Source organism: Indicator indicator, chromosome Z (assembly GCF_027791375.1).
Source record: "Indicator indicator isolate 239-I01 chromosome Z, UM_Iind_1.1, whole genome shotgun sequence".
In the NCBI taxonomy this organism is placed as follows: Eukaryota; Metazoa; Chordata; class Aves; order Piciformes; family Indicatoridae; genus Indicator; species Indicator indicator.
The window spans coordinates 23279661-23297501 of NC_072053.1; the positions used below are offsets into that span (position 1 = coordinate 23279661).

Sequence of the window (17841 nt, forward strand, 5' to 3'; positions counted from 1 at the left end):
TAACAATACAACAAGACTTGTGGTGGAGCCAGTTCACAGCAGATCTACTAAAGACTGCTAAGTGGAATTATAGCAAGAAGGATGTCACTTAACTGCTGCTCACTGACAAGAAAATACTACCCTATCACATGTGGATAAAAGAGCAAAACGAGAGAATGAGATGTAATGTAGGTGGAAGGCTTTGATCTACTTAAATTCTCTGAATGCAAGTCTGAACAAAGTATGAAGGGCAAGTGACTCGGAGGAAAAAGAATGATGAAAGATTCTGTATTTTATTTTTACATGGAAAAAGATTAGAAACTTTTCTTAAAAATCAACTGTGAGAATTCAGGTACTGTTGCTGAATTGTCATGGTATGTCATGTGAAAAATTTCATGAAATTTTTTACCATTGCTCTGTAAAACAGAACAGAGGACAGAAGAGTAGCCTAGGCTCCCAAATATATCGAGATATGTTTATATAACAAATATACTTTCCAGGTAAGATTTTACCAAAACAAACCAAAACCCAACCCCCAAACATAAAAAAAAAAAACAACCACCCAGAAAAACAAGACTCATACAATCAACACAAGCCTGAAGAAATACAAGTCTTTTCTATCTAGAATTTACTAGAAATAGACTAGAAGAGTTTTTCTTGATCTTACTGTCAAACCATATTTAGCTTTTAACAGGTATGTAAGAAAGCCTTACCAGAGTGATGGAAAGCTAACAGAGCAGTCCATCTTTAAGTATTGTTACACCCTATCAACTCTCCAGTCACCAATATATTTCCAGGGTAGACAGCTCCATGTTTTCAAACATTATCATTTTAGACAACAAGGAAAAAGGACTGAAAGACTGGAAGACATCTCTAGATCTCATCCAACCTCTTTCTCAAGGCATAACTAAATGTCTGTATTTCATTCTAGATTCACATTTATGTAATTTATTAAATTTTAGAGATCACAACTGTGATAGCTCCATGATTTGCCCAATCCACGTTGTTATGTACTCATCCTTATTATGAGGAGGTTTTGCATAAAGTCTTCTGTGAATCTTCCCAAGCACAGCCTAAGACTACTGACAGCCTACTGTTTGCTCTTTCATCCACACATTACTTTATTTAATAAATTTGAAAGCTGTTTCTCTTTTGAAGGCTAATCACAGCAAAAGCAAAGATCTGACCAGGATCAGATGCAGTAGCAAACTGAAGAACTAATAACCAAAACAGAGCATAGTGTTAAGAGTAGGCAGTCCAAGGAGACAGGTTAGATCACTGTCGCCGGTATGAGATCCCCAAATAAGCCAGGAAAATGAAAACTTTGTCCCCAAGATAACATGCAAAACCAAAGGATTTGTTGACTACAAGGGTACAGGGCTTACAATGTTTCAATTCCCTACCTCTACCACAGTTGTCTTGGCAGCCTTGCACATAGGTTGGTTGAAGTTCCGTGCAGCTTTTCTGCAAAGGAAAAGAAAATTAACAAATATTAAAAGCTGTAATAATATAAGGAAAGACTTCTCAGAGATAAGCTACTAGAAGTATCTCAGTAATAAAAACGTCACAAATAATTTTTGCCAAGTAGACAACTAATAAGAAAGTTAGAGGGAGGAAAAAAATTTATGGAATTGTGTAAGATGCATGAAATCAAATCACATTTTGCTACATCAGAAAAAAAATATTACAGGTCTTTTGACTTTTAATCAGCACATTGTTCAATGGGAATTGTGTAGGCTACTGATATCTTCATTTACTAGATCCAAGGGCAGCAGCAAGTTGTACTTTCTACAAATGTACATTACCATTACTTCACTCCACAAAGAATAAAATTAATGTCCATGGGGGTGTCCAGAAAAGGGCTTAATAACCTCTCAAGTCCCACATACAGCTTCATAATTCAGACTAGGACTTGCGATAGCACTTCACATGTAGTGAATTTAATCCAATTCTCTTGATTTAAGAAAGCTATGCAAGATGCTGGCATTAATCCTAAGTATTCCCACACAGTATTTTGGTAACAAGGACGGAGATCCTCTAGAGAATAAAAGTAACACATGACATGTATCACCATAGAATTACAGAAATGTTCAGGTTGGAAACAACCCTCAGGACCACCAAGGCCAACCGATAACCCTACTCTACGAAGTTCTTCCCTAAACCATATCCCCAAGCACCATATCCAAATGACCTTTAAGCACATCCTGGGTTGGTGACTCAAACACCTCCCTGGATAGCACATTCCAATGCCTGACCACTCTTTCTGTGAAAATTTTTTTTCCTAATGTCCAGTCTAAACCTACCTAGTCACAGCTTGAGACCATTCCCTCTTTTTCTATCACTAATGACCTGTGAGAAGAGACCAGCACCAGCCTTTCCACAACGTCCTTTCAGGCAATTGTAGACAGCAATGAAGTCTCCCCTCAGCCTCCTCTTTTCCAAACTAAACAGACCCAGCTCCCTCAGTTATTCCTTGTAAGATTCTCCAGGCCCTTCACCACCTTCGCTGCCTTCCTCTGTACTCACTCCAGCACCTCCACATCACTCCTGTGTTGAGGTACCTAAAACTGGACACAACACTCAAGGTGTGGTCTCACCAGAGATGAATACAGGGGACAATCACCTCCCTACTCCTGCTGGACACAGCATTTCTGATACAGGCCAGGATGCCATTGGCTTTCTTGGCCACCTGGGCACACTGCTTGCTCATATTCAGTTGCCCGTTGGTTAGCACCACCAGGTCCCTTTCTGCTAGGCAGTTTTCCAACCACACTTCCCCAAGCCTGTAACATTGTTTGGGGTTGTTGTGACCCAAGTGCAGGACCTGGCATTTGGCCTTGCTGAAGCTCATCCCATTAACACTGGCTCACTGATCCAATCTATCCAGGTCCTTCTGTAGAGCTTCCCTACCTTTGTGCAGATCAACACTCCCACCCAGCTTGATGTCATCTGCAAATTTGCTGCTGACACACTCTATGTCTTCACCAAAGTCATCAATAAAGATATTAGACAGAACTGGTGCTGACACTGAGCCCTGAGGAACACCACTTGTGACTGGGCATCAGCTGGCTTTAACTCCATTGACCACCACTCTTTGGGTCTGTTTGCCCAGCCAGTGCTTTATCCAGCAGAGTGTGTGCTCATCCAAGCCATGAGCAGACAGTTTGTCCACAAGAATTCTGTGGAAACAATGACAAAGGCTTTTTGAAAGTCTAGGTTGACAATATCCACAGCCTTTCCCTCATCCAATAGTGGGGTCATCCTGTCATAGAAGGAGATCAGCTTGGTCAGGCAGGACCTGACCTTCATAAACCCATGCTGGCTGGGATTTATCCTCTGGTTGTTCTCTGTATGTCACAGAATCACAGAATCAACCAGCTTGGAAAAGTTCTTGGAGATTATTAAGTCCAACCTATCACCTAACATCACCTGACAACTAAACCATGGCTCCAAGTGCCTCATCCAATCTTTTTTAATACCTCCAGGGACAGTGACTCCACCACCTCCCTGGGCAGCCCATTCCAATGGCCAATTACTCTTTCTGTGAAGAACTTTCTCCTTGCCTCGAGCCTAAACTTCCCCTGGTGCAGCTTGAGACTGTGTCCTCTTGTTCTGATGCTGGTTGCCTGGGAGAAGAGACCAACCCCCTCCTGGCTACAACCTCCCTTCAGGTAGTTATAAATGGCACTAAGGTCCCCCTTGAGCCTCCTCTTCTCCAGGCTAAACAACCCCAGCTCCCTCAATCTCTCCTCATAGGGCTTGTGCTCCAGACCTCTCACCAGCTTTGCTGCCCTTCTCTGGACATATTCCAGCATCTCAACATCTTTCTTGAATTGAGGGCCCCAGAAATGGACACAGTACTCAAAGTGTGGTCTAACCAGTGCTGAGTACAGGGGCAGAATGACCTCTCTGCTCCTGCTGGCCACACTTTTTCTGAAACATGCCAGGATTCCATTGGCCACCTGGCCACCTGGGCACACTGCTGGCTCATGTTCAGGCGGCTGTCAACCAGTACCCCCAGGTCCCTTTCTGCCTGGCTGCCCTCCAGCCACTCTGACCCCAGCCTGTAGCTCTGCATGGGGTTCTTGAGGCCAAAGTGCAGAACCCGGCACTTGGACTTGTTGAATGCCATCATGTTATGTAATCATGCTTGACATGATCTGCTTCATGACCCTCCCTATTACCAAGGTCAGACTAACAGGTCTATAGTTTTCTGGATCCTTCTTTCTTCCTTTCTTGTAGATGGGTATTATATTTGCTAGCCTCCAGTCCATTGGGACCTCCCCAGTTAGCCAGGATGTCAGGTAAATAATGGAAAATGGCTTGGAGAGCACAACTGCCCACTCCCACAGCATGCTGGGATCTGCACTGAGAGCCTAGCAGACACAAGGAAAAATAAGTGACCTGTGTCAGCCCCTCTTTGTAAATTTCAGAAATCCAACAAAACTGTGTGCCATAGTATTTAAGAAAAATTTTGTCTATTTTAGATTAGTTCCACTGATAGCTTCTCAGCATTTTTCTCTTTTAAAATCTAGAATTCTTTAAAACAAAAATCATCAAAATGAAACTAGGGTTCTGAGCAGGTCAAAACCTCCTTTTCCCGCATCCCTGTTGCACAGAAGTTTTCTGTTTATTTTTTTTTCCCTGACCATCCTTATTTTCCAATATTTGCCCCTTTCTTCACCATTTCACCTGACGACCATGCCCAGTGCCATACCCACGCTGAACTTTGGGATGCTGCTGCCACCTTGTGGCTTTAGGGGAGGTAGGAAATTTAAACGGTCAAATCCAGAGCCCACGGGGCAGTTTTAACAGGATTTCTAGTGCAGAGATCTACAGAATCAAAGCTATACAGAGAGACACACATCTTAGGGAAATCCTGGTTTACTGGCAATACACAAAAGCTGTGAAACCTCTAACAGAGATGGTATCTTTTGCCTGTGTGTCTTCCTGAGTGCTGTGTAAACATAAATGTAGATAAGATGAGGGAACCATAAAAAAACAACAAAACCTGACTTGGAATTAGTATTCTGGAAGAATAAAATACTATTTTAAACTAGGTAGAAAATGAGAAGAAAAACAGAGTAAGAAAAACTGAATTAAAGTAGCAGAAGAATAGATACAGATGAGGGGAAGGCAGATGTGGTAAGAATTCAGTATTTCATCACAAGTGACTACTCTCCTGAGCCAAAGACTTTCTCAAGATCATAGCGACTGGTCTGCCAGTACAAAAAAAAAATATATATTTTACCATAGGCAAAAATACAGTAAGAAAACACTTCATTGTCAAATTAGGAAGAGTTAATGAGCTTGATTCTGGCTCTATTTAAAAAAGCTTATGGCATTTCAAATGTTCTTGGATTAGTAAAGTTCTCTCAGAAGCAGCAGACTTTTACAAGATGAAAGGTGTTATTTCTAAAGAACAAATTATCCAGCAGAACCAAACAACAAAGCACTATTTTACCAACACAGAATAATGTTCATTTTTTTGGAGTATGAAATCCAGAAACTAGCTAGCCAAGTCTTCCTTTTAATTTTAAGATAGCTTTCTGGACATCTAGACACAGCAATGACCACAAAGTCCATTGTTCCAGGGACAGATACCTAAACTGACCCAAAGGCATGACAGCTTTTCCCCCAAAGGCAGAAGACAGCAAACTAGTTCATAGTAGACTAAACCAATTAACTACATCTGCTCAATATCTAATGTTACAGCGACAAAAGGACAACTCAGGTATGACAGGAATTTACTTACTGCAAAACTACTTGAGGCATTAGGAGATGACCCAGTGTGATTGTTTGTGACAATATGGGGCCCTAATTCAAATTATACCTTCAGCAGCTCTGTTCCTTTGTCAAGAGTGTGCTCTCATTGGCACCAAACCAATCTTCAAGTGAAGTTCAAGTGAAACCTCCTGTGTTCTAGTTTGTGCTCATTGCACTTTGTCCTATCACTGGCCACCACTGAGAAGAGCCCAGCCCTATCCTCTTGACTTCCCTTTAGATATTTATATGCATTTGTAAGATCCTCTCAGTCCTCTCCTTTCCTGGCTAAAAAGGTCTCTCAGCCTGGGAGATGCTCCAGTCACCTAATCATCACTGCGGCTCTCCTTTGGACAGTAGTTCTCTGTCTCTCTTGAACTACAGAGCCCAGAATTGGACATAATACTCCTGGTCTGGCCTCACCAGGGCAGTGTAGTGAGGAAGGAGAACCTCCCTTGACCTGCTGACCACATTCTTCTTCATGCACCTAAGAATACCATCAGCTTTCTTAGCCACAATAGCACATTGCTGTACCATGGTGGACTTGTTGTCCACCAAGCACTCCAAGGTCCTTATCTGCAGAGCTGCTTTCCAGCAGGTCACCACTAACCCACACTGGTGCATGGGGTTATTTCTCCCTAGGTGCAGGACTCTACCCTTGCCCTTGTTGAACTTTATGAGGTTCCCCCTCCACTCAACTCTCCAGACATTTCAGGTCTCTGAATAGCAGTACAGCCTTCTGATGTGCTTAGCCAGGTCCCTCAGCAATCTTGGGTGCATCCCATCAGAGCCCATGGATCAGTGGGTGTCCACTTTGCATAGATGATCTCCAATTCAGTCCTCTTCTACTAAGGGAGGGTGTTCCTTCCTCCATACTTTCTCTCTTACCTCCGGGGCCTGGAATTCCTGAGGTCTGGTCTTAGCAATAAAGACTGAAGCAAAGAAAGCATCTAGTATCCTCTGTCACCAGGGCACCCATCTCATTCAGTAGTAGGTCCACATTTTGCTTGGTGTTCCTTTTCCTACTGATATACTTAAAACAGCCCTTCTTGCCATTGTTTACATCCTGTGCCAGATTTAATTCCAAGAGCATCTTAGTTTTCCTCATTGCATCCCCATATTCTCTGGCAACGTTCCTGTATTCCTTCCAAGCAGTCAGTCCTTTTTTCCACATACTGTAAACTTCCTTATTCCATTTCAGTTTTTCCAGAAGCTCTTTACTCATCTATGCAGGCCTCCTGCCTCCCTTGTTTGAATTCTTCCTCACCAGGATGCACTGATCTTGAGCTTGGAGGAAGTGGTGCTTGAATATTAACCAGCTCTTTTCCGCCCCCTTATCTTCTAGAGCCCATGGGATTCCTCCAAGCAGGTCACTTGAAGAGGTTGAATTTTGCTCTTCTGAAGTCCAGAGTTCCAATCCCACTTAGTATCCTGCTCCAGTCTTGCACCATCCTTAGCACCACCATCTCATGGTCACTGCAGCCAAGGCTGCCTCCAACTTTCACACCCCAACCAGACCTTCTTTGTCATTAGCACAAGGTCCAGCAGCACACCTCTCCTCGTGGGGTCAAAAAGTGATCATCAATGCACTGCAGGAATGTCCTGGACTGTTTGTGCCTCACTGTGTTGCCTTCCCAGCAAAAACATGGTGGCTGAAGTCCCACATGATAACCAGGGCTTGTGGGACTACTACTGCAGAGCAAGGCTACTTTGTCTGTGGAAGGCCTTATCAACTTACTCTTCCTGATCAGGTGGTCTATAATACACACCCACTAGTACTCCCAGGCAACCAGCAGCGGAACAAGAGGACATGGTCTCAAGTTGTGCCAGGGGAGGTATAGGCTGGATGTTATGAGGAAGTTCTTCACAGAGAGGGTGATTGCCCATTGGAATGGGCTGCCCAGGGAGGTGGTGGAGTCACCATCACTGGAGACATTCAAGAGAAGACTAGATGAGGCACTTAGTGCCCTGGCCTAGTTAATTACTTAGGGCTAGGTGATTGCTTGGACTGAATGATCTTGGAGGTCTCTTCCAGCCTGGCTGATTCTACCATGTCATCCATATTAACCTGTCCTTTACTTCTTAACCTAGACACTTTCAACACATACTTCTCCCCCTAAGAATGGTGCCAGATGAAAAGGGAGAGGAGCCAAAGGAAGTAGAATATCCACAAAGCCAGTGGCAGTCCCTGCTGTTGTCCCTAAGAAGCAAAGCTCCAAGGGAGCTTCAGACCTGGAGACACTGTTCTGGAAAGCAGCGCCAGTACTTGCATCAGACTAATGAAGCGAAATGCCCATGTACACATTGTTTCAGTGTATGTGGACAAGGTAGGATTAATTCATTTTATTTGAGGGAGACTCGGATTATTTGTCTTTGTAATGGTACACTACACCTAAGAAGTATTATCTACTGGACCAGACACAGATCTGAGCGGATAAAAAGTTGCCTGAAAGGAAAGCAGCCACAGCTGCTTTCCTCCATATGCCGTATGGAAGAAAGAGATAGGAGACACAAAGTATCGTGTAGAAAACTCTGTTTAAAAAATTGCTCTCTGAGGAGCTGGTGCCATTCCAAATCCCCAAGAAAATACTACAGCTTCCTGTATGAGAATAGACAAAAACTTCATGCTGGCCCATGGTCAGAATAAGGCAAAGTCTACATCTACTTAGGCATACCTCCACAAACGAAATAGAAGTCACTTAACAAAAGAGTATGGAAGGATCCCACTTGCAGTGAATACATATAGTGAATATGTAAAAATGTCAGAAATGCATTTTCCTTTTCATTCTCTCAATCACAGAAACATTGTTTTTCTAATCTATTACAACTTCTTCCTCCATTGTTTCCTGCAGGGTAGAACATGGGACTATGTTCCTCTGTTCTCTGAATGGTTCACTGATTATTATGTACAAATTCTTCTCATATAGCAACATTCCACATGCAATAAACCACTGGATGATGACGTTTCCATCTTTGATTAATTACACTTGAAAGAAAGTCAAGATTTTTAGGTCTGCTCCAAATGGGAGTAGTATCTGGTACCAACTGTATTGTGTGAATGTGGAAGACGTATGAAGACTTCCAAAAGGAACAGGAGTACCAGGGAAAGACACGAAGAGAGATCAACAGGACATAAAGGAAGTGAGGTGGGAAGGGAAAATGCAAGCAGTATGTTTCAGTGGAGAATTAGTAACTTTTTCAGAGGTAAGTAAGCATCAGTAGATATATACAGGGTAAACGAATAGACAGTAGGAGATGAAGACCAAACAAAGACAAGCCCAAGACAGAAGACTGCTTCCTGTACTTCATGTCTGATAGCCTAAGAAAAGCAGTTTAGCGGCCATCAAATTCACTGACACGCACACAAGAAAGTTTAATCAAAAGCCATCTTGTCTTGCCAGTGGGCAAGCCAGGATGTCTAAAGCTGGGTAAAATAAAAAATTCTTTCTTATTTTAATTTAATATTATTATTATAAGACATATAGAAACCTGTGTATATACACACAAGAGAAAACATTACTTATCAATATTATTTTATCCGCAAAATTTTCAGTTGCCTTTTCAACTCCTTGTTTCTTTTAATACATACGATGGCAGACTGCATCATTCAGCATCATCTACTAAACTGCCACTGATTACAACACTTACCTTTTCATCTGATAGCCATAAAAAAACAAATAAAACCCATATGTTAAACACAGACAAACCTCTCCTGCTTCAGCTCAGGACAAGTCAGAGCACAAATACAGTAAACCAGTAATGCTATCACTAGTGCTAAACTTTTCACTGCAGAAGATGTTTAAATTCATATGATGCCTCTCCCTACACCACTGAGATCAAATCAACTTTAAACACACTTTTCTGTCGACAGAATCAAGTTTTCCCATCACTGACTGGCCAGGAGATTCACTCAGGAGACCTTCTCTCCTGACATACATGAACCTGCACTTCTTGAGTCAGCCTTCAATTGCTTAAGGAGAAGGAACCTAGCTAACATGAAAACTGAACAGAATGTCAGTACAATTTTACACAGTCAACACAATGACTTTGTTCTGCTATGTCCCATTTTTAACCACCAATGTTTCATTAACAGTTACTTTTCAATTCTTGAAAGTCATTAGAAAAAGCAATTATATTTTGTTTTTTATAGCAGTATAATTTGACAGTAGGGAAAGACAACATGAAAGAAAGCAAAGACAGGATTCTTCTTCTCTTTCATTATCTAAACTATTAAAGAATCTCTTCCCACTTGTAGACAAGTCATACCTGAAAATGATGTTTCCTGCACGGTCAGCCTTCCATGCTTTCACAAGAGCAAAATCTCCTGTAATTGACTTCTCCAGAATAAAGTGACGGCCATCAAACTCTCGCACCTACAGAGAAAAGTACATTATTGAGACATGGGCTTCTTCAAACAGATCTCCCATGTAATATTTATTTTATGGGTTTAATGTTACATACTATTACATTTAGACTTCTTTTTGTACTGAAGGTTTTATCTAAGAAAAACGTAGGTCAGCTATGTACTAACAGAGAAACACAAGAAGGCTGTAAACCCCAGTTTTAGCAAAGCATTTCTGTTTAGTGAAACAGAATGAAAATCAGATCCATTACCCTGTTGCACCATCTAGTGGAACTAGACATACTTTCTTTTGCACATCCACAAGCTCACCAAAAACTGAAGAGCTAAAGCTGAAGAAGTTCTTAATTACTGCTCACCATCAGAAATCTCAGATCTAAAATAAGGTGGATTTGAGCCCCTGCACTCAAATCACATCATCTGACTGGCTGAATTTAATTTGATTTTCTCTCCAGCAGTATTTGTAATTATACTGCGCCTCAAGCCAGGACATGTAACCAACAAACAGTTAGCATTTTAATCCTGTATGTAAATATTTCTTTCAACAATGTAGAAGGTGAGAGTGTGCACAAATAATACTGGATAACTATCCAAAATTTCTGAGAGAGGGAGGAAATATGACAAAATTGCATCAGAAGTCATTTTTTCAGTCCTATAAAAGGAGATCTGAGCTTTTATAAAATGACACTTGCATTAGAAATGGATTTTGAGAATAGATTTGATCAAATCATGCTAGTCATGTTATTAGGTCCCCAAGAGAATGAAGAAAGTAATAGAGACTTTCCTACAATGTTAGAAGAAAAATGTTGTCAAATTGTAAGCCATTTAAAAAATAAAACATTCCTTCCAATGGTAAAATATCATGATATAAACAAAATAAGGGGAAAAAAGACTGAGTTAATGATTAGATACTGAAAACAGCCATGTATAAAATACATGGATAATTACCTTTATCCCAGCAATGTTCTTGAGGCAGAATTTAATGCCATTCATGACCTACAGCATTAGCCCCGTAAATTTCTTCAAGTACAGTTATGACACTGAGAAATCTCTTCCCTTCTCCAACTCCAGTTTCAATGAAGCCCTTTTTTCTCTCTTGGAAACGGCACTCTATTTATTTATTTGCAATTTCAAATACTCAGACGAAATTGCATTTCAACTCTTGGAAAGCAAATTTCCTGAAAGTTTTTTTAGAGAGAGGTCTTCCCCATTTAACAGAAATATGTCTTATGTCTTCTAATGCTGAAACATCATGCAGAGCTGCAGGGCCGCTTACTCCATATCACAGTACGTAAGGAGTGGCTGTCCCACTTATAAGGGGTTTTTCTCAATTTGTTACTGTACAACGCAGGGGGCTGGTGCAAGATTTTGTCTGAATACACAGTGAACCTAGCCAGACTACTGTCAACGGAAGAGAAACTGAGGGACGTGGGGTTTCACATGGATCAGTTCTGGATGCTAAGCCACCCTAAAGCTGTAAAAACTCTTCTAACACAAAACAGAGGACAGAAGTAATCAGTGGGAGGAAAACTAATGTGGTGGGTACCACAGACATCCTGTTAATGCAATACACCAAAGTTAAACTTGTCCAGAAGGTGGTTAAACTACAGTTTCATTGGAAATATGTAAAAAATTCATTTTTCAAAACAGAAGGCTTCCTAACAACAAACTGACATCTTACCTCCCTTGGCTGACTGGCAATAGCAATAGTGCCGTCTGTATTGTATTTGATAGGTGCACCCCCTTCCTGCACCAGTGTCCCATAGCCAGTACTAGTGTAAAATGCTGGGATTCCTGCTCCTCCTGCTCTAATACGTTCAGCAAGCGTACCCTGTGGGAAAATATATTTAAGAAGTCATTTGGGAACAATAAATCAAGTTTTCATGAACAGCTTGCATGAACTTATTGTTAAATCCTGTCATTTGGAGCTTTGCCTTCTGAATTCAGCAGTCCATATCATCTATTTCTTCCTCTCATTTAAGCTCTCCTTTGTGGGATTGGTACTACGTATGACAAGAAATGGTTCACACACAAACACAAATTGCTCAATAGCTTGCTGTCACACAACTCCATTTTAACTTCCAAACCCCAATGCTTTGCTGTGTCTCCTCTCCTTCATCTTGTTTCCCGCTCCAAGAGTTCTCTTTTCCACCTGGCCACATATGCTAGAAGGTTTTCTAAGAGTCCTACATATTTATGTTTCAATCTCCACCATCTTAAGAAAGACTCTGCACCTCACTTCAAGTTGAAACAGCCACATATAGCAAAGTGAGAAAGGAAGGGGGAGTACAGTGATCTGGGTTGCTCATGCTAAGAATACCAAAAAGCCGACAGAACACCATTTCTACTCTGTCTGACCACCCCATCTGCATTCTGCTTTATGTCCAGCTGCACCACAAATATTATCATCCCAAACTCCTCATCAGCCTTAAGTATGGACATACTTCAAAAGACGTCTCCTGCTTTTCATTACTGTCCTTTCTCAATTTTTTTCTTTCTGTTTTTTTTGAATTCACAACAAGACTGTCAAGACTGTCATGGTCAATCATCTAGCTTGACAGCCTCCAAAACACAGGCTGCATTTTCCCCAGTTATCCTGCACGAAACGCAATGACTTCTGATAGGTTTACAAACTGGTAGCAAGAGGCAGACACGAACCATGCAGTGATGCAAACTCCTGTGTTCCAAACAGCCTTAGCATTTCAAGGTCTCACTATGATATGATATTTCCTTTACTGTGTAATGAAAACACATAAGTCCCCAGCCTAAAGTCACAACAAATTTGAAGAGCCTTTTTCAAAAGGCTATTTTATCTTGACACAAATATTTCAAATCCCTGCATCTCCTAGCAAGTCCTTAATTCACCTTACTGTTTACTGTTGCACACTGCAGATAAAGTATTTTCAGAGTCAATCTGCATAGCTTGTCTGTGCAGTCCACTAGGTCAGTTACTTGTCTGAGTTCAAGCTCTTCAAGATGAAAGCAGTGAACATTAAGTAAGAAAGGGGGATAGAAAGGTGATAGAAAGGTAAGATTTGTGGCTTTTTAAACATGAGAAGTGACAAGTGCTTGGTGTTTTGTCAGCTGACTTGAGTATACACTGCCCATCTTTGAGGTTCAAAGAGATACTCCCAACAGATGGAGCCCAAGATTCTTCTCCATAAAAACATAAAACTTCTGCTTTTCCCAGAGAATTGAATTAATATCTGTTTAAAGTCCAAAGGTAAGTGACACCTTTGGAAATGCATCACACAAATATGCTGTAAGCTTTAGAGCACTGATTTCACAAAACTAGATCTCAAAAGAATGTGACTGAGGATTTTAGGACCTCATTGCATTCGGGCTATCTGGGTATCTTGGCCATGGTAACACAGTTAAAATTGTGGTGCTAAAAGATAAAGGTGTAAATATTGGCTCATAATGCTATGCAAAGATCAATTTAGTTAAGATTAAATGAACAACACGTTTCAAAATGAACTGAAATCCTACCCACTAGATGGCAGCATTCCAAAGGTAAGGACAAACAGCTCCCAACAGCGGCAATTCAGCAGCTTCCTGATTTTTTTGCCCTTATAAGGGCCACAGAAGGGAGCACACTTACCGGGTTTTTCAGCAGTCTGCGAGAAACTACCAAAAATCTGGCACTATACAACAAAATATACATAAGTGTATACATATATATATAAAATATAATGTAAAAACCCACAAAAGGAATTCACAGACCATGACCAGTTGCAGCATACTACCCGTGATTCCAAGATGGCAAGTGCCATCTCTGTGCATCTACAAACAGGCAAAACATCGGTACTACAAAATAATTTTGTAAGCGCACTTCATCATTATCTTAATCAATATTTTAAATTAAAATCTTGAGTCTCCTAGAGACACTCCTTACCTGAGGTGTAAGCTCAACTTCAAGCTCGCCAGATAAATACTGGCGTTCAAATTCAGCGTTCTCTCCCACATACGATGAGACCATGCGTTTTATCTGCTTAGTCTGAAGCAGAAGACCGAGTCCAAAATTGTCAACACTGTGCAGAAAAAGACACATACTCAGCGTTTTTAACAGTTTTGTTGTACTGAAAGCACTTGCTAAACTTAAGATAGAAAAAAGTTACCACTTCCCACTTTAGACAATAAGAAATTTGAGACAAAAATCAAATTCCAGATTTTAGCAGAGAGAGAACATCAAAGAGGCAATTAAAATTTAGGAGTCCAGTGCTCAGACATCATCTCTTCAAAAGCACAGACATTTCACATATAACACCTATAAATACCAGTTTTAGAAGTGATATTATTTTATGTCTATGCTCTTTCTAAAAGCTTACCAATTAATAAAATATCACATATGGCACAACCCACCCTTAAGTGAACAAATATTTACTTCTTTTGTTTAAACCTTTAATCCCCAGGAAAAGGCAAGTCATTGCTCAGCAGCTGAAGAAGAAAGGCATATTCACATGTATAGTGCTGGCTTGTAAGGTAAGAGAATATTTAAATTTCTTTAGTACAGCAAGTAATTAACTTTCTTATTAAGAAATTGCCTACTCCAGCAAAAGATAGTAATACTTCAGTCAAGATTTTCTTGTCTATGCCATAATATCAGCTTAAAATGAATGCTGGAATAGTATTCACTGTTTTTCTTGTGCCAGTGCTTCTAAATTTCTGATATCTTAAGGACATTATTCTGTATCAGTCTTCAGCATTTTTGTGATGTTTGGCACTCTGTGTATTGGTATTTCACGAGTTACTGTAAGAAAAGGGCTCTGTAAAAAAAAAGATATTTCGATGTGAAAAAGCAATGCTTAGCTAGAAAAATGTAAATAAGCAGAGACTGTACTACAAAGGTATGTTTCCTTCACATTTCCCACACATTATGCAGGATGTTGTCAGCCTGGTGTACTTGTTCCTACATTTGTTTCTGCAGCATGGAAGTGGAGAACTCACACGTTCCACTCCTCTATGGGAAAGGCACCATGATCCAGGAGCATCTCACAAGAAGTGATGTACAGCCACACAATGGCTGAGATTTCAGGATAAGAAATACTGAAAAATATTAAAAGAATCTTTCAAGAAACTAAATCTAGTACCCAGCATTCTGTAATTAGCACGCACATACGCCTACTGAAAAAAACCTCCAAACAGTTGTATTTTCGAACTCTAATAATAGCTTTAATAAAAAATATTCCTTTCAAACACAAATCTCACTTTTTTGGTATTTTTAGACCACCCTGTCTACAATACTGCTCCCTTCTCTAGTCACTAGCAGAAACAAACTCTCTTTCCGCAAATGCATCAGTTTGCTTTCCATTTTCCCTCCTTACACCTGACCAAAATCATCAGTAAGTATATTCTCTTAATGCTGGCTTTAGAAGCCACGGTGAGAGGGTGAAAAATAATATAAAGGAGATGTGCAAGTCCTGTAATACAAACCTATACTCCTCTTACAGAAAACACTATCTTGCTCTAAAAAGAGCAAATAAACTTCTGACTTAAATACCGAGGTACAATACTGAGTGAGCTGGAAGGTGTATGCCTTGCTCAATAAATCAGTGAAGATCAGAGAAAAGAACCCACTGAGCCATAACCAGTTCCCACTTAATTGCTGTCAATACTCCATCACTTCATGATTCATGTCAGACTTTCCATCTGTATTGTTCTAGCATCCTTTCAAAAGACAATATTCATTTTTAAATATGAAAGCGATAATGATGAACCTACTTTTACAACAGCACCACCATTCTCTTGCTTGACAGCACAGACATGCCACAGCACATGAAGTGCTGCATGCACAGGGAGAAGCACTGAGCAGAGCAGTTACAGCACCAACTTTTCATGTCCTACCACAACATTCAAAACACCTGCATGAACAGATATTCAGTCTTATCAACTACATGTATAACGAGAACTATTTTAAGAAGACAGATCACATCACTTCATATTCGGGCAGTTTGCAAACTGAGTGAGAGGAACTGAAACACGCTTTTTTTGATCTGGTTCTGTGAGTTTATTCCATGTTCTCTAGATGTAAAGAACTTGACTTAATATAAAAGCTTGCTATATTCACCAACTCTGACCTATAAAAAAGTTAAAAATCTAACTCTGATGCAATATTCAAAGTGTTACAGTGCCAAAGCCTTGAGAATAAAATCTGTGCTGCCTAGAAATAATGCCTATTTCCATCTCCACAGGGGAAAAAAAACTCCAGCAGTTTGAAACTGAAAAAGTAGAACAAGTAGAAGGAAAATTCCTGTGGCAAAGAAAGGGATTTTTAAGAAGCCAATTAAAAAAAAAAAAGTCAGAATACAGGGTGACTCAGACTCTTGTTATAAAAGACAGCAAGCAAATGCAACAGAGGACACAGTCTCAAGTTGTGCCAGGAGAGGTATAGGCTGAATATTAGGAGAAAGTTCTTCACAGAGAGAGTGATTTGCCATTGGAATGGGCTGCCCAGAGAGGTGGTGGAGTCACCATCGCTGGAGACAATCAAGAGGAGACTAGATGAGGCACTTAGTGCCATGGTCTAGTTGATTGCTTGGGTCTGGGTGATAGGTTGGACTGGATGATCTTGGAGCTCTCTTCCAACCCGGTTGATTCTATGATTCTATGATGGCAGTTTAATTGGTTTGTGTAACTATAGCACTGTGTAGCAAAAGTGTAGAGGCTAAAAAAACCAAACTGTACAGTGCTTTATAGTGCAAGAAGAGCAGGGACAGCTTGAACTGCTGACAAACCATAGTTTGCTAATTCTGCACATCATTCATGTGTTCTTATTGCAAAACTTGCAAGCTTTCCAATAGAAACAGGCAGACACAAGATTTCTGCATGCAGACAACAAGATTCTGCATGCTTGTTTACACGAGAAAGGGATGGCAACAGAGAGTTAACTAAAGAGTTGTAATGGTTAAAGAAATTTCTGACTCATTTCAGTAAGATCTATCTATAATCATTCCTCTTACAGTCTCAGAAACAATTACCAGACTACACTGTTCTTATCAAGACTGTTCATATCATCCAGTAGGAAACCATAAAGGATCCTATATAGAAAAACTTGATTCCGTCCTCTACTACAGGCAGGTATCTTCTCTCAAACAAAACTTACTATAAAGTTCCCTACAGAAATGAAAGTTGCACGAAAGTTATTCTTTGACATACTCCTCCAAGGTTCTTCCTCACTTCTTAATTTACTCTTTCTCTTCACCTTAAAGGCAGTCAATTTATTTAAAAAAAATGCAGTGAGGATCAGTCACCACATACACACAGCCTTATTTTGCTAGCACAATGAGAAAAGGAATTTTACCTTCAGAAAGTCAAGCACCAGGGGAGATCTCCCTGTTTGATAATACAAAAACATTTCAATTCCCAAACACACTTAATCTTCAGAGCAGCATCCAAAAAACAATTGCTGTTACTCAGATGCTTCTTTTAGATCTAAATTTCTTTAAAAGAAACATAGCACTATCCACCTTTTTTAAGGATGCAGCCTGCATTCAGGTTTCCAGTTAAAATAAGCCTTTTGTTTTCCACACAGTTTTCCTCTCCAACAAGCCCTACAGAGCCTGATAAAGGAGGGAATAGAAATTTGCATTCTTATGCTGAAAAAAAGAGACTTAAGAGTACCATCCTACTGTGGCAAGAGACTTAAGACAGCATTTGGAGTTTTTTGAGTAAAAGGAGGTTAATTACACCTTCTTCTCTTTCTGCCTCTTGAAGGAAGCATTTTTCCATACTCACTGCTC

General features: G+C 40.3%; 1 protein-coding gene across 2 annotated transcripts in view; it reads right to left on the reverse strand.

Moving 5' to 3' along the window:
* OXCT1 (3-oxoacid CoA-transferase 1) overlaps nt 1-17841 on the reverse strand; it is a 94216-nt gene that overhangs the window by 62752 nt on the left and 13623 nt on the right. For both annotated transcript variants that reach the window (XM_054398205.1, XM_054398203.1), the window contains exons 4-7: nt 13998-14133; nt 11784-11933; nt 10009-10115; nt 1383-1443 (exon numbers count right to left, since the gene is read on the reverse strand). In XM_054398205.1, coding sequence (XP_054254180.1) covers nt 1383-1443; nt 10009-10115; nt 11784-11933; nt 13998-14133 — 454 coding nt within the window. The remainder of the gene's footprint in view (nt 1-1382; nt 1444-10008; nt 10116-11783; nt 11934-13997; nt 14134-17841) is intronic.